At 37.3% G+C, this 16278-nt stretch overlaps 1 protein-coding gene across 1 annotated transcript in view; it reads left to right on the forward strand.

The window, feature by feature from the left end:
• Nucleotides 1-5122, forward strand: part of DEPDC1B (DEP domain containing 1B) — a 100587-nt gene extending 95465 nt beyond the window's left edge. Inside the window, exon 11 of the mRNA XM_027980059.3 lies at nucleotides 4124-5122. Coding sequence (XP_027835860.2) covers nucleotides 4124-4285 — 162 coding nt within the window. The 3' untranslated portion in view covers nucleotides 4286-5122. The remainder of the gene's footprint in view (nucleotides 1-4123) is intronic.
• Nucleotides 5123-16278: the final 11156 nt, after the last annotated feature.

Below are 16278 nucleotides of genomic sequence, written 5' to 3' on the forward strand. Positions count from 1 at the left end.
GAAAAGATGGGATGCTGAAAGATGAACTCCCCAGGTCAGTAGGTGCCCAATATGCTACTGGAGATCAGAGGAGAAATAACTCCAGAAAGAATGAAGGGATGGAGCCAAAGCAAAAACAATACCCAGCTGTGGATGTGACTGGTGATGGAAGCAAGGTCCGATGCTATAAAGAACAATATTGCATAGGAACCCGGAATGTTAGGTCCATGAATCAAGGCAAATTGGAAGTGGCCAAACAGGAGATGGCAAGAGTGAACATTGACATTTTAGGAATCAGTGAACTAAAATGGACTAGAATGGGTGAATTTAACTCAGATGACCATTATATCTACTTCTGTGGACAAGAGTCCCACATAGTCAACATAGTCATCATAGTGAACAAAAGAGTCCGAAATGCAGTACTTGGATGCAATCTCAAAAATGACGGAATGCTCTCTGATCATTTCCAAGACAAACCGTTCAGTATCACGGTAATCTAAGTCTATGCCCCAACCAGTAGTGCTGAAGAAGCTGAAATTGAATGGTTCTGTGAAGACTTACAAGACCTTCTAGAACTTTTCCAAAAAAGATGTCCTTTTCATTATAGGAGCCTGGAATGCAAAAGTAGGAAATCAAGAAACACCTGGAGTAGTAGGCAGATTTGGCCTTGGAATGCGGAATGAAGCAGGGCAAAGGCTAATGTTGAGTTTTACCAAGAGAACACACCACTCATAGGAAACTCCCTCTTCCAACAATACAAGAGAAGAATCTACACATGGACATCACCAGATGGTCAACACCGAAATCAGATTGATTATATTCTTTTTAGCCAAAGATGGAGAAGCTCTATACGGTCAGCAAAAATAAGACCAGGAGCTGACTGTGGCTCAGATTATGAATTCCTTATTACCAAATTCAGACTCAAATTGAAGAAAGTAGGGAAAATCACCAGACCATTCAGGTATGAGCTAAATCAAATTCATTACGATTCTACAGTGGAAGTGAGAAATAGATTTAAGGGACTAGATCTGATAGAGTGTTTGATGAACTATGGGGGGAGGTTTGTGACATTGTACAGGAGATAGGGCTTAAGACTATCTCCAAGAAAAAGAAATGCAAAAAAGCAAAATGGCTGTCTGAGGAGGCCTTACAAATAGCTATGAAAAGAAGAGAAGCGAAAAGCAAAGGAGAAAAGGAAAGATATACCCATTTGAATGCAGAGTTCCAAAGAATAGCAAGGAGAGATAAAAAAGCCTTCCTCAGTGATTAGTGCAAAGAAATAGAGGAAAACAATAGAATGGGAAAGACTAGAGATCTCTCTAAGAAAATTAGAGATACCAAGGGAATATTTCGTGCAAAGATGGGCTCAATAAAGGACAGAAGTGGTATGGAACTAACAGAAGCAGAAGATATTAAGAAGAGGTGGCAGGAGTACACAGAAGAACTATACAAAAAATGTCTTCATGACCGAGATAATAATGATGGTGTTATCACTCACCTAGAGCCAGACATCCTAAATGTGAAGTCAAGTGGGCCTTTGGGAAGTATCACTACGAACAAAGCTACTGGAGGTGACAGAATTCCAGTAGAGCTATTTCAAATCCTAAAAGATGATGCTGTGAAAGTGCTGCACTCAATATGCCAGCAAATCTGGAAAACTCAGCAGTGGCCACAGGACTGGAAAAGGTCAGTTTTCATTCCAATCCCAAAGAAAGGCAATGCCAAAGAATGCTCAAGCTATCCCACAGTATTGCACTCATCTCACATGCTAGTAAAGTAATGCTCAAAATTTTCCAAGCCAAGCCTTAACAATACATGAACGATGAACTTCCAGATGTTCAAGTGGTTTTAGAAAAGGCAGAGGAACCAGAGATCAAATTGCTAACATCCGCTGGATCATTGAGAGTTCCAGAAAAACATCTGTTTCTGCTTTATTGACTATGCCAAAGCCTTTGACTGTGTGGATCACAACAAATTGTGGAAAATTCTGAAAGAGATGGGAATACCAGACCACCTGACCTGCCTCTGGAGAAACCTGTATGCAGGTCAGGAAGCAACAGTTCGAACTGGACATGGAACAATAGACTGGTTCCAAATAGGAAAAGGAGTACATCAAGGCTGTATATTGTCACCCTGCTTATTTAACTTGTATGCAGAGTACATCATGAGAAACACTGGGCTGGAAGAAGCATAAGCTGGAATCAAGATTGCCAGGAGAAATATCAATAACCTCAGATATGCAGATGACACCACTCTTATGGCAGAAAGTGAAGAGGAACTAAAAAGCCTCTTGATGAAAGTGAAAGTAGAAAGTGAAAAAGTTGGTTTAAAGCTCAATATTCAGAAAACGAAGATCATGGCATCTGGTCCCATCACTTCATGGGAAATAGATGGGAAACAGTGGAAACAGTGTCACACTTTATTTTTTTGGGCTCCAAAATCACTGCAGATGGTGACTGCAGCCATGAAAGTAAAAGACGCTTACTCCTTGGAAGAAAAGTTATGACCAACCTAGATAGCATATTCGAAAGCAGAGACATTACTTTTCCGACTAAGATCTGTCTAGTCAAGGCTATGGTTTTTCCAGTGGTCATGTATGGATGTGAGAATTGGACTGTGAAGAAGGCTGAGTGCCAAAGAATTGATGCTTTTGAACTGTGGTGTTGGAGAAGACTCTTGAGAGTCCCTTGGACTGCAAGGATATCCAACCAGTCCATCCTAAAGAAATCAATCCTGAATGTCATTGGAAGGACTAATGTTGAAGCTGAAACTGCAATACTTGGCCACCTTATGCAAAGAGCTGACTCATTTGAAAAGACCCTGATGCTGGGAAAGATTAAAGGTAGGTGGAGAAGGGGATGACAGAGGATGAGAAGGTTGGATGGCATCAGTGACTCAATGGACGTGAGTTTGAGTAAACTCTGGGGGTTGTCATGGACAGGGTGGCCTGGCTTGCTGTGGTCCATGGGGTCACAAAGCATTCGACATGACTGAGCGACTGAACTGAACTGAACTGATGATGTGAATTAGTGGAGCAGTTGCTTTAAATTCAGAGAAGCTATAAATGGGGACAGTTTCTTTCTTTTTATTTTTTTAAAAGGCAAATCAGACTGAGTTCAGAAGTGTAAAATGTCCAGAATTTTGAAAGTCTTCTGTCTTAGATAGCCAGTATCAAATTGGTTTCTTGTCTCAGGCATCACTAAAAGTTTTAGTTCCTAGTAAAGAACACGGCTTTCAACAGTTTGATTATTTTTCAACTGAGAATACCTCTAACTTGATCTTTTTTAAAAACTTGAAGTGTAGCTGATTTACAGTGTTGTGTTAGTTCAGAATCTATCTTCATCATTTTTAAAGTATTGATTCAGGAGCATGTCAGTGGTATTTATTTTTAGAGAGTGAATCCTGCATAGCTTCATCTCCGATCACACCATATACATACACATATGTATACTTAGGGCATGAGAGTTACATACGGAATGTATGTATACATAGGACATGTATGTGTACACACATAGGGCATGAGGTTTCTAGACTCCCATTGTATTTTTCTCAGAGTAATTTTGGAGAAGAGTTCAGAGGTGAGGATCAAAGGAAATAACATCCTCCTTATTCATAAACTTTTTGTAAAATAGTATATACCAGCATGCTTTTTCTTCCATTTGGGCAGAAGCAGGTGGGGCTGAGTTTGAGAAGCAGGGAGATAGGGAAATTTTTTTTTAACATTTTCTTTAAGGATTTTCTTTAATCATGCAGAGCATCAGTCAGAGTTACTTGTGTCTGTTTTAGAAGGGAGGTCTATTTATAGTTAGTAGGGGAGAAATTTTAAGAGGTATGACTAAGTGAGACATTTATTTGACTATTAGATCAAATTAAAGATGGATCAGATCTATAGAAAGTAGAATTCAGTGATTTATTTAACAAAATGAGATGGATTTGTATTGATGAGAACTTGTGATCTGTTTTCTTCTTATTCTCTCTTCTGATGGAAAGCAGTAAATATTAAAACCAAACAAAAATGGGAAAGTATTAGATCAGAAACTTGTTTTAAAATTATTAAACTTATTTTAAAATTACAGTGCCCAATTTTATTGATTTTTATCTTTTTTTTTTTTTTGACTCTTCTTGGATCTTTTTTGTTTTTTAGTTTCAAAAATCGTATCCTGAAGTCTATCAAGAACGATTTCCTACACCAGAAAGTGAAGCACTTCTGTTTCCTGAAAAACCTAAAGCAAAACCACAGCTGCTGATGTGGGTGCTAAAAAATCCCTTCCAACCATTTCAAAGAACTAGAAGTTTTCGGATGTAATACTTGGATAGAGACCTCTGTTGTTGCTGTTGTTTTGAGTAAATGATTGGCTATAGGATTCTGGTGGTGGAAGAACAAGGCACGTAAACCACAGACTACTGAATTATAAATATAAAGATTTCCTGACTCCAAGAAACATTGAGCCATTATCAGTATTTTTATAAAACTCAGTGCTATTTTTAAAGGGTACAAATCTATTAAAAATAATGAGACAACTATATATAGTGGTAATGTTAACATGTTTGTAATTGTTAAAAATGTAAGGTATCTTTATTTTTTAATTTGTTTTCTATTGTGTTTGTAAAATATTTGTGTGTACATCCTAGTTACTGATGTCTGTGATGATCGTGACTGAAAATTATTGTATATACTTGAATAAGAAAGACACTGGGTACTGTTACTGTGATGCTATTGACCTAATAGCTAGTTGTGGTTTCTGGTATATAAATTGTTTTTCACTGTTGCACCAAGATTCTTCATGTTCTTTATTACAGTAGCTGTCTTTTATTGCAGATTTGTTGGATGTTGTGACAGATTTTATGAAAGCTGGTTCTTCTATGATGTATATATTAGTTGGTGTTTATTTGTATGTGAAGTAGATTTTCATGTGCCTACAGTGGTATAATTTCAGTCTTGGCTAAAGATGGAAAATTGAACTGGATAAATTCTTTCAGTCTCATTAGCCCTGTGATTCTAAGTCAAATCTTTGTTGTTTCATGAAAAACAAATGGGTTAAGTAAAATGAGACTACTTCCTTTATAAGTATATTTTCCCCAACATCCTTAACCTTTTAAAGTAAATGGAAGGTAAATAAAAGCCATTCTTTTTAATACTGTACTTGGCGTTTCTTTTTTGGCATTTATTTAGGTCAGTCAGAGAGCATCTTCAAATGCTAAGCATCATTGCCCTTAGCCACTGTTTTCATATCAATCATTTATTTATATGATAAAGTAAGAAGTGAGTTTGGGCTTTTGTACTAGACTTATAATAGGAGATGATTTGTCTATTTCTTTTGCTTTGCTTTGCCCTCTTGCAAATAGTGGTACACTTAAATTATAGAGCATCTGAAAGCTTTTTCTAAAGAGTGATTACCCAAAAAGCTAAAAGAGCAACACTCAAGTAATTGGCGTGCTCTGCTATTTGAACTAATTTTTCCTTGCACTTGAGATCTGCCTCTGTTCTTTTGTAGCAGAATGCCTCTTGCAATTGACTCTGATATTGCCCCCTCAGAGATGAAAAGAAGTGTTCCTTTTGGTTTGAGTACCCCTTATTTTGCCCATAAAGAAAGTACTGGGAAATTGTTAGTGTTTCAGCATTTATTCTTCGACCTTGGAATTGTGTTTAGAGTGAAGAGTAAGGACTTTTTGCTTTATTTTTTATTTATTCCCCAAGGTAGAATTGACTTCAAAGTCTCCTCTTCTATTGCTTATCTTTGGAAATATATGTTACTGTTTTCTGTTTTCTTTATTTTTTTCCGCTTAAAATTACTGTTTTTGTTGTTATGTATAACATACTTATGGAGAGATCATAAAACATAACCACACCTACCTGTGAAATTGAGGAGTGGATAAAACCAGTTTTGCAAAGTTGTGCCCCAGTTAATCATCAGCAGTGTACCATCCTCACCAAAACTTGGCTATCGTCAGAGCGTGAATTGTCAGTGTGGTAGATGTGTAATGGTATCTCATGATGGTTTTACATTGCATTATTAATATGGCTTTGTCATCAGTTCGTGGTTTTTGGACTTCTTTCACCTTTGTTCAGATCGTAATAGCTTATCAAGCTACTCACACATGCACACACAGAGTTGAGATTTTGATTGTATTGAACGTATAAATCTACTTGGAGAGAATTGCTATCTTTGCAATAGTAAGTTTTCTAGTCCATGAACTTGGTTTATCCCTCCATTTTAGAATAAGTGAGAAATTTAACTTTCTCTGTAAAGGTTTGCAATTTTTAAATTAGATTTCTTGGCAGATATTAATTCCCTAGCATCAGCGGTTATTATTTACCTTCAAAATACCTTAATGCTCGATCCTATTATAAATGGAATTATTTTAAAATTTCCATTTTCTTTTTGTTGCTTATATATTGTATATATAAACTAATCTTTGTGTACAGATTTTTGTAGTCAACAACCTTACTACACCTTCCTATTAGCTCTAAATATCTAGTGTGAGTCTTCTGGATTTTCTGCATTTACCACATAATAAGCAATAGTGCCGCTTCTTGTTTTTCATTTCTGTAGTGGATAGCATCTGAAATGTCCCCGATGATCCCTGTGTCTTAGTGTTTATGCTCTTGTATAATCTCTCCTTGATTGTGGTTTGGATCTCATGACGCTTTTAACAAATAGAATATGGCAAAAGGGATTAGGCTATCATCTTTGAGATTAGATTACAAAGAGCCTGGCTTCCATCTTGCTTGCCCTCTCTTTTATTCTCTCCCTGGCTTGCTCTGAGGGAAGCCAACTGTTCTCTCTTGAACTGTCCTATGGAGAGGCCCCTCAGGCAAGGAACTGACGTCTCTACGGAATAGCTGTGAGGATGGGAGGCCCGCCAACAGCTGTGTGAGTGATCTTGGAAGTGGATCTTCTGACGCCTGCCAGCAGCCATGTGGGTGTTAGAAGTGAATTCTCTGTTGGTTGAGCCTTGTGATGAAGACAGCCTTCACTGACACCTTGATTGTAGCCTGTGAGAGACGGCTAAACTATACTTGGATCTGGAACCACAGAAAATATGAGATAATGTTTGTTATAAGCCATTTAATCCTAGGGTGATTTGTTATGAAGCAACAGATACAATACACTTTGTACTTCCTCCTTTCCTCCCTCCCTGCATCTTTCCCTCTTTCACTTTTTTAAAGAAAACCATTGTGAAATGTCACTGTCTCTAGTGATGGGTTTGTTTGCCGTGTTTCTGCATTCTTATAGTTTAGTTATTTTCCTTATAAACAACATATAATTGGAATATTTTTAAAAATAAGCCAACTTGATAGTCTTTATTTTTAATTGTAAGATTTAGACAAATTATATTTAATTACTTTATGTTTTGGTATAAAACTTTATTGATATTTTGTCTAACACTTTGTCTCTACTGTCTTGCCTTTGTTTGAAGTTAAAAAATAATTTCATGTTTTCTTCTATTAACTAGAAACGTAAGCATCTCACTTCTAATCTTATTGGATCTCCTAGAAACTACATCTTGCATATTAATTTATCGAAGTTTAAAGTTAGTCATTACCTTTTAACCCGCCTCAGACTCTTCAGAAACTTGAAAGCACTAAGAACACTCTCCCAAATTAGATATTATTGTTATGATATATTTTAACTTTATTGTGTTTAAACATCATAATACGTTAGGCTTACTTGCATAATTTACCACTTTTTTTCTTCTGAAAGTACATTCTTTAGAATATATGTTTAGTAAGTTGTTGGTTTTGTTTCTCTGAAAATGTTTTACTCTGCTATTCTTTTATAAAACAGCTTTGTTGTGATACAATTCACATACGATACAATGAACCCGTTTAAAGTGTGGTTAGCACCATAATTAAATGGTTTCTGGTATGTGACATTTAACATTTTTTAAAGTTGTGGTAAAATCTAGGTAAGATAAAATTGGCCATTTTAACCATTTTTAAGTATATACTTGCTATAAGGGATGCCCTCATTTTTTATTTCTGCTGCATGTAGAATTCCAGATTGATAGTTATTTTATTTCAGTATATTCAGTTCAGTTCAGTTCAGTTCAGTTGCTCAGTCGTGTCCGATATTTGTGACCCCATGAATCGCAGCACGCCAGGCCTCCCTGTCCATCACCAACTCCCGGAGTTCACTCAAACTCACGTCCATCGAGTCGGTGATGCCATCCAGCCATCTCATCCTCTGTCGTCCCCTTCTCCTCCTGCCCCCAATCCTTCCCAGCAACAAAGTCTTTTACAACGAGTCAACTCTTTGCATGAGGTAGCCAAAGTATTGGAGTTTCAGCTTTAGCATCAGTCTTTCCAATGAACACCCAGGTCTGATCTCCTTTAGAATGGACTGGTTGGATCTCCTTGCAGTCCAAGGGACTCTCAAGAGTCTTCTCCAACACCACAGTTCAAAAGCATCAATTTTTCGGCACTCAGCTTTCTTCACAGTCCAACTCTCACATCCATACATGACCACTGGAAAAACCATAGCCTTGACTAGACGGACCTTTGTTGGCAAAGTAATGTCTCTGCTTTTGAATATGCTGTCTAGGTTGGTCATAACTTTCCTTCCAAGGAGTAAGTGTCTTTTAATTTCATGGCTGTAATCACCATCTGCAGTGATTTTGGAGCCCCAAAAAATAAAGTGTGACACTGTTTCCACTGTTTCCCATCTATTACCCATGAAGTGATGGGACCGGATGCCATGATCTTAGTTTTCTGAATGTTGAGCTTTAAGCCAACTTTTTCACTTTCCTCTTTTCACTTTGATCAAGAGGCTTTTGAGTTCCTCTTCACTTTCTGCCATAAGGGTGATATCATCTGCATATCTGAGGTTATTGATACTTCTCCTGGCAATCTTGATTCCAGCTTGTGCTTCTTCCAGCCCAGCGTTTCTCATGATGTACTCTGCATAGAAGTTAAATAAGCAGGGTGACAATATATTACAGTTATCATTTCTTTGTTAGCTGGCTTGTGTTGTGGTGAGAAGTAAACTGCCACTCTGTCATTCCTCTGTAGATAATGTATCTTTTCTGTGCAAACTGCTTTTTTTCATATTTTCTCATTGTCTTTGGTGATCTGCAGGTTTTGATGCTATATCTAACTTACATGATGTGTTTTTTAAGTAACTATTCTACTTGAGATTTATAGGACCTTTTAAGAGGATTGAAATCTTCTGTCACTTTAAATACTGCCTTTGTCACAATCTCAACTCTGCTTTTGAATCTCTTTTAAATATGTTTTAGATCTTTACTATGCTCTGTCTTTCTCCAGCTTCCATAATTTTGTCTTTCTGTGCTGCATTCTGGATAATTTCTTCAGTTTTTCTTCCATTTCAACACTTTTCCCTTTCGGTGTGTCTAGTTACCTATTAAATACCTGTATGAAATTTACATCCATTTTACAGCTCAGGAAACAGACTGAGTAAGACTCGGTAACTTCCCCAAGACTACCCATCTTGTAAGTAACATAATAAGCAGTCACAACCAACTCTGTCTGACTGCACAGCCCAGGCTCCTTACTAAGATGTCTTATTATCTCCCAGGGAGACAATGTGCTTTATATTTTTATGAGCATTTTTAAGATGTTATGTATAAGCTCACATGTTGTTTTTCAGCCTAACTGTCTAAAATTTAATATCTTGAGTTTCCTTTTGATTTGCAGTGTTTTCACTGTCTTAATCTAGCATTTTGCCAAATTTCACTTCTGGTTTCTTCTGGTCACTTCCTACAGATAACTGCTGAAGGTTTTCCATTGTCTTTTCCACAAATTCCCACACAAAAAATATATCAACAATGATGAAAACAAGCTGTTTCTTTCAAGCTGTATGGATGCAATCATGTATTTACTTATAGGTATGATTTTTAAGGTATTTTTAATATTTATGTATAATTGCTTTTATCTTTAGGTATAATCAGTAGAAAATATTCAAGAGATTGTCATTGCTCTGAGAGACTTGGCAAGGAATTTATCAAATGAGTGTTCTGTATAGAAAATCTGAGATTACCACAGCAGTTTTTTCAGGTTGAATATACCACGTGTATGAGCTTGGTCATGAATTCAGTCATTCATCATTCTAATTTCTCTCACCACTTCGTGTTCCTGCGTCTTCCTTCAAGGAAGTCACATCTGGAGTCTAGCAAATATAACAGACATAAGGGTCATGGCTTAGCATTTGTGTTGTCCAGGAGCTTGATTCTGCTTCCCACCTCTAGAAGAGAGTTTCTGTACTTTCTTGTAGAAAATGTAACTTTAAAAGAGCTGGTATTTGTGAACTGTTAATGTACAAGAAGAGGAAACTAAATATTCCTATCTTGAAGTGTCATAAAAATCTTTCATCATGATTAAAAGAGGAATTAGTTAAAGAGACATTTTCCTATATAGGCTTAGCTGTATCATGTTATATCTTTATTTTTACACTCAAGAATAAAAGTCTACAAACATTAAAGTCTTAGAGTAAAGTAAGAGTGTTATTACTTACAAAAGTCAGAGAATTTAGCTGTGTGTCTATCCATCATCATAGTATTTGCCTGTTTGAAGTATTCACTTCACAATGACACATTGTTGTTGTTCAGTTGTTAAGTCATATCTGACTCTTTGACTTCATGGACTGCAGCACACCAGGCTCCTCTGTCCTTCATTATCTCCTGGAGTTTGCACAGATTCATGTCCACTGAGTAGGTGATGCTATCTAACCACCTCATCCTCTACTGTCCCCTTCTCTTGCCTTCAATCTTTCCCACGGTCTTTTCTATTGAGTTGGCTCTTTGCATCAGGCTGCCAAAGTATTGAAACTTCAGCATCAGTCCTTCCAATGAATATTCAGGGTTGATTTCTTTGGATTTTCTAATTTTATGGCATTTGGAATCATTCTTGCATTTCCTTGTTTAAAGCCATATAATACCTTGATATCATTGCATATTGAATCTTCCACACAAACAAATTACTGTAAAATGTAAACTGTGACTGTCAAGCCTTAGAGAAATTATTTACCTGGAAATCCCTAGGCTCAGTGGTAAAGAATGCCTGCCAATTCAGGAGTTGCAAGAAACTCCAGTTTGATTCCTGGGCTGGGACGATCCCCTGGAGGAGGAAATGGCAGCCCACTCTAGTATTTTACCAGGGAAATCCCATGGACAGAAGGGCCTGTCCATGTCCATGGGGTCATAAAGAGTCAGACATGACTTAGTGACAAAACAACAACATAAACTGATGATCGAGCCTTAGAGAAATTATTTGCTCCTGGGTATTCAATGATTTGAAATTTGGGACCACATTCATTAACGGAGAATTTGCTTATTTGTATCAACTGAAAATGCATTTATTATTGAATCTTATATAAAAAATACACCACCTGGAATAAGTGGAGGATATATTCAGTAATTTAATAGTATAATGAGTAACTTCTGATGGACTTTTTGTGTTTCAGTTTCTACTTAAGATTAATGTTCAAACTTTTTTAATTTTAAGAAATAAAATGGGAAGAATAATGGAATTAAAGGGTACTAGCCGAATAAAAAATGTCACTTTCAGTTGTTTAGGGCATATTTGTGTTGCTACATAAGTATCATCATTTCTAGTGCATCTGAGATTTAGTTAAAAATCTGTTTACAGTTTTGGTAAATTCTGTCTTGGAGAATTGTTATGTGAATTGTTTGCTTCAAGAATCTAGAATGTATTTTTTATAAACTGTGCTTATTTCAAAATAGAAAAGAATATATGTATTTGTCTACGTCCTGTCAGTTTATCATACCTCTTTTGGGGCTCCTCGCCAAGACTGAGGACACTTAAACAGTACTCAGAGCCTTTTGTAGCGAATGTAACAAGTTATTCTCCTCTCTTCCATCCTCCACAGATTTTTGCACATTGCTGCCAGCATCTCTGTGATAGTAATAACATGGTAGTCTTCTTAAGTAGTCTAGTAAAACAAAGTCTTCTTTTTTTTAAAGGACTAAAGATTAGTTCTATAGGTAGAGTATGTTTGATTTTTTAAATTGGAGTACTTTTATTTTGATCAGTTAGTAAGGCTAATCCAACATGGGAGTAAAGAAGCCTTTTGCTCACTGTTTCCGCTAAGAACTTGTGACCTTTTGAAGGATCTTAGCAACGGTGATAACTTAACCATGATAGCAGAACAGTGTGCTGCTAAAAATAGTTTTACTGGGATAAAATGCAATCTCTGACTTTCTGAGAGCCTGAGTTCTGACTTTCTGAGAGCCCATGAGTCCAGTTTATCTCCAATTACGGATACCTTTATTTATGTACCTAAGTTTTAAAATCAGGTGTGTTTTAGAATCATTATTAAAAACAAAACAAAAAACGCTAAGCCAAACCATGGAAAACTCTTTTGAAGATTAGAGTCATGTGGTGGAAAAACTACTTCACGTAAGATCTGAACACAGAAGACAAAAAAATGATATCAGCCTTCTTGCTTACTGATTCTGCATAATTTATTCAATGTGGATTTTGTCCATATGCAAATTTGGCCTAAAAGACTCCAATCCTTTAAAAGCTTTTTGATACTAGAAAGGATTTTAAGACTTTTTTTTTTTTTTCCTCCCAATCCAGGGATTGAACCCCAAGTCTCCCACATTGCAGGCAGTTCTTTACCAGCTGAGCCACAAGGGAAGCCCTTATATTTATAACCACCCAGGTTATGGTGTTTTTGTTACAGTAGCACAAATGGAACTCAAAGAGGCATCTTTTTTTTAAATGTATTAGCTTTAGACCTTGGTTAAATATAGACTCCATCCTTCTTTTATACGTGTGTGTATGTGCATGCTGCATGCTGTGTTTAGTCTCTCAGTCGTGTCCAACTCTTTGCAATCCTATGGACTGTAGCCCATCAGGCTCCTCTGTCCATGGGGATTCTCCAGGCAAGAATACTGGAGCAGGTTGCCATGCCCACCTCCAGGGACTTTTCTAAATAGAATGTATAGGGTGTTCAAATCTGATTGGGTAATATTGCTTCAGTGTTTGATCTGAAGCAATAATGAACATTTACTGACAAATTAACATTTAATTAACATTTAATAAATGTTAAAAACATACTAATAAAAAACATATACTGATATTGGGGTCGCAAAGAGTCGGACACAACTGAGTGACTGAACTGAACTGATATCATTTGTAAATTTCCTAAAACTTCCTACTTATTGGAGAAGGAAATGGCAACCCACTCTGGTACTCTTACCTGGAAAATCCCATGGACGGGTTGTAAAGAGTTGGACACAACTGAGCAACTTCACTTTCACTTTCCTACTTATTAAACTACTAAGTATAATTAGGTACAATTTAAGATGATAGTTTTGATTTCAAAAGTTTCTTTTGCCTTTTCACAGAGAATTGAATTAAGTCATCTCTTAAGGCGGTGTCTCTTAAGGAGGTGTCTAGTTTAGGCTATTTCACTTTTCCCAAGTCATGATCTATATAACAAGAACAAATATTCCCAGTAGGGGTCAGTCTTGTGTTGGTAATTATTGTACCAAAAGAAAAACTAAGGATTTTACTTAAAAGGGAAGTATATTTGAGTAGTTACTAAGCCATTAATTGTGGAAAGAAGAAACTTAAAAATAATCATCTCTATTGCAACTAAAGTAACTGTGGGTAATATTTTGGCTCCTCTATTATCATATTTTCCCCCAAAGCTTCAGAAAGCTTGCTAATTACTATCCCAGAGTGAGCTATAAATGGTAAAAAGGAGCAGTTATCTAGATGCAGCAGCAGATAATTTGAGATAAATATCAGATTATTAGACTTTAAAGTGGAAACATTTGCCTGCAGGATTGAGGTTAGGGAGAAATCCCACTGTGGTGGGATAATTTTGTGCAAGTCAGTTGCTTGCCTTAGCTGCCTTCTACAGTGTGGGAATAACTGCCTGTCCTCTTTCCTTAACATAAATCTTGTTTTACTCTCATCCCTGAGACTAAGTTAATCTTTTGATCTCTAAACCAAGCACTTTATAATAGATGCAGAGATGGAAATCTGGGATAATGTTTTCAGATAATGCCTTTGGTGGTGCTGATGTCAACATACTATAAGCAGCCAGACAGGCATTGCCCAGAAACCATCTTAGAGGTTCCTGAGATAATCAGTGTGTTGGCAACGGCAGTGATAGCACAGGATAGCTCCGGGAGGCTTTCATCTGCCACACCTGAAACAAACATGATAAAGCAAATACAACCTCAAGGCAAGATGCTTAGTCCTTTCTTTCCTATTAAATTATTACCCCAGGGTCCTTCCCACTATAGAATTTGTAGTGCCAGTATTGTTAGAAATGAGAGCATTTGGTTTAATTTCTGGCATTACTAGTAAACAGTTGGGCACGAGGACCTGAGCAAGTCACAAGCTCAATAACAGCAGAAAAGTGTTGAATGCCTCCTGTTGGTCAAACTAATCCTAAGTGTAGACGTGAAGATCTTTGGCTTAGGTGATTTTGTAATAGGGAAAAACTGTTGTTTTCTACTACAAGTTAATCACTAGAGGGGCGTTGTCTATAAGGTTAAATTAAATACACTGGCCCATCTCTGGAAACCCTGCCTCCCAAGTATTAAAGCATTAACCTAAAGTACCTTTGTTTAGTTCACAGAGAACACCAGGTCCAGCTGTTAACGACTGAAGGGAGAAAGAAATTAACACATCTCCTTCAGAGGCTGGCCTGAACTGGAAATGTTTCACTTGATCCCTTCCTCTTTCGGTATAAAAGAAGCCTGAATTCTAACTCAGGCAAGCTGGTTCCCTGGGGCACAAGGTCACTATCTTCTCTGTCTGCTGGCTTTCCAAATAAAGTTGCTCTTCCTTGTCCCAACAACTTGTCCTTTGGTTTGTTGGCCTGTAATGTGGCAAGCCGTATGAGCTTGGACTCAGTAACAATTTGTAAGATCGCTTCCAGTTCTAGTGTTTTGTGATTTTTTTTTTTAAACCATTTTGCACACTTAGCTCTTCATTGCCTTGTGCTTATTTTTCTACCTACATCTTTTTTTCTTCTGAGTGGAGCAGCTTCTCATGTCAGCAAGCTCAGTTCTGCATCAAATAGAATAAAAGCTGATCAGGGTGGTTTTAAAGTCAATGCTAATGCTTCATGAAATGCTTTTTCTGAGAAGTGTTATCCTCATCCTTAGCTTGTATATATACCTAACTTCTCTGCCCCTGTTGATGTTATTGTGCCATTTGGTTTAATCCACAATAGCTAATGAGTGCTTTCCGTCATTAGGGTCAATATTTGTGTATTATATATCTGTACCTGTTTCATCAAAGTTGTTGATAAAATACTCAGGAAATTTTGGTAGGCTTTGTGCCAACTAGATTGGTGGAGCTAACCTTCAGTCTCCTTACATATGTTCTGTTTTCACTAGCAGGTTGCTTTTCACCTACATTGTCTCCGACAAGACCAAAGCAAATATACTTTTCATTCCACGAGCACTTCTTACAGTGATTTCACTTGTATTTTCTGGCTTAATCCTTGTGAATCCCAGACAGATGCAGATGAGGAAACTGGGTTCAGACTGGTACCCAACTACAAATGCAAAACTCTGGTTTTCTCTTTAATGATTTGGTACTTTTCCACTTCACCATACTATCCCTGTGGAATCCTGTCACTGTCAGGCAAGGTATGTAGCCTTGATCCAAACAAATCTATGAAAGTGGCCCGGGGAGGGGGTGGGGGTGTTGCTTATTTTTGGTTCCCCATATCCTCCACCTGTGCCTCTTCTTTCTTATTGGAGTCCTTTTCTCTTCTTCCCCCCACCTCCATGGCTGTGCTCATATGCATATTAAACATTGGTTTTGTATGAAATACCTTTTAGAAGCTGGTGAAACAGCTTACTGCCCACATGGTACTGCCCTCTCACTTCAGGGTACTGATGCTGGCCTTTGCCCTCAGTATAACTTATCCGGGCTGCACTACATTTCTTTACAAATATTGGCTAGCTAGCCAAGTAGTTAGAGATCTTTGACTCAGTCATGTTTTTGTGTTGTTGTTTGGTTTTTTAAAGAGTATTAATATGCCATATCAAAAGAAGATGGCTTTAACTCTCAAGGAACCTTACCCCACTTAGGAAGATGAACTTGTCTACATGTAACTCTAGATGATGACCTCAGTGCCACAGAGCCTGGTAGAGTGCAAGATTACAGAGGAGAGAAAGGCAGTTTTTCCAAGGCAGTTGGAGAAATATGGAAAATGTCACTCAGCAGCTGATACTTAAGCTGAGTCCTGAAGAATGTGTCCACCAGTGAGGAAGGCAAGGCAGAAGGTGTTTCCTTAGTGGGACCAGCATGAAATAAGGCCCTAGTGGCAGCTAGAAATA

The sequence above is a fragment of the Ovis aries genome, chromosome 16 (genome assembly GCF_016772045.2).
Source record: "Ovis aries strain OAR_USU_Benz2616 breed Rambouillet chromosome 16, ARS-UI_Ramb_v3.0, whole genome shotgun sequence".
Taxonomy (NCBI): Eukaryota; Metazoa; Chordata; class Mammalia; order Artiodactyla; family Bovidae; genus Ovis; species Ovis aries.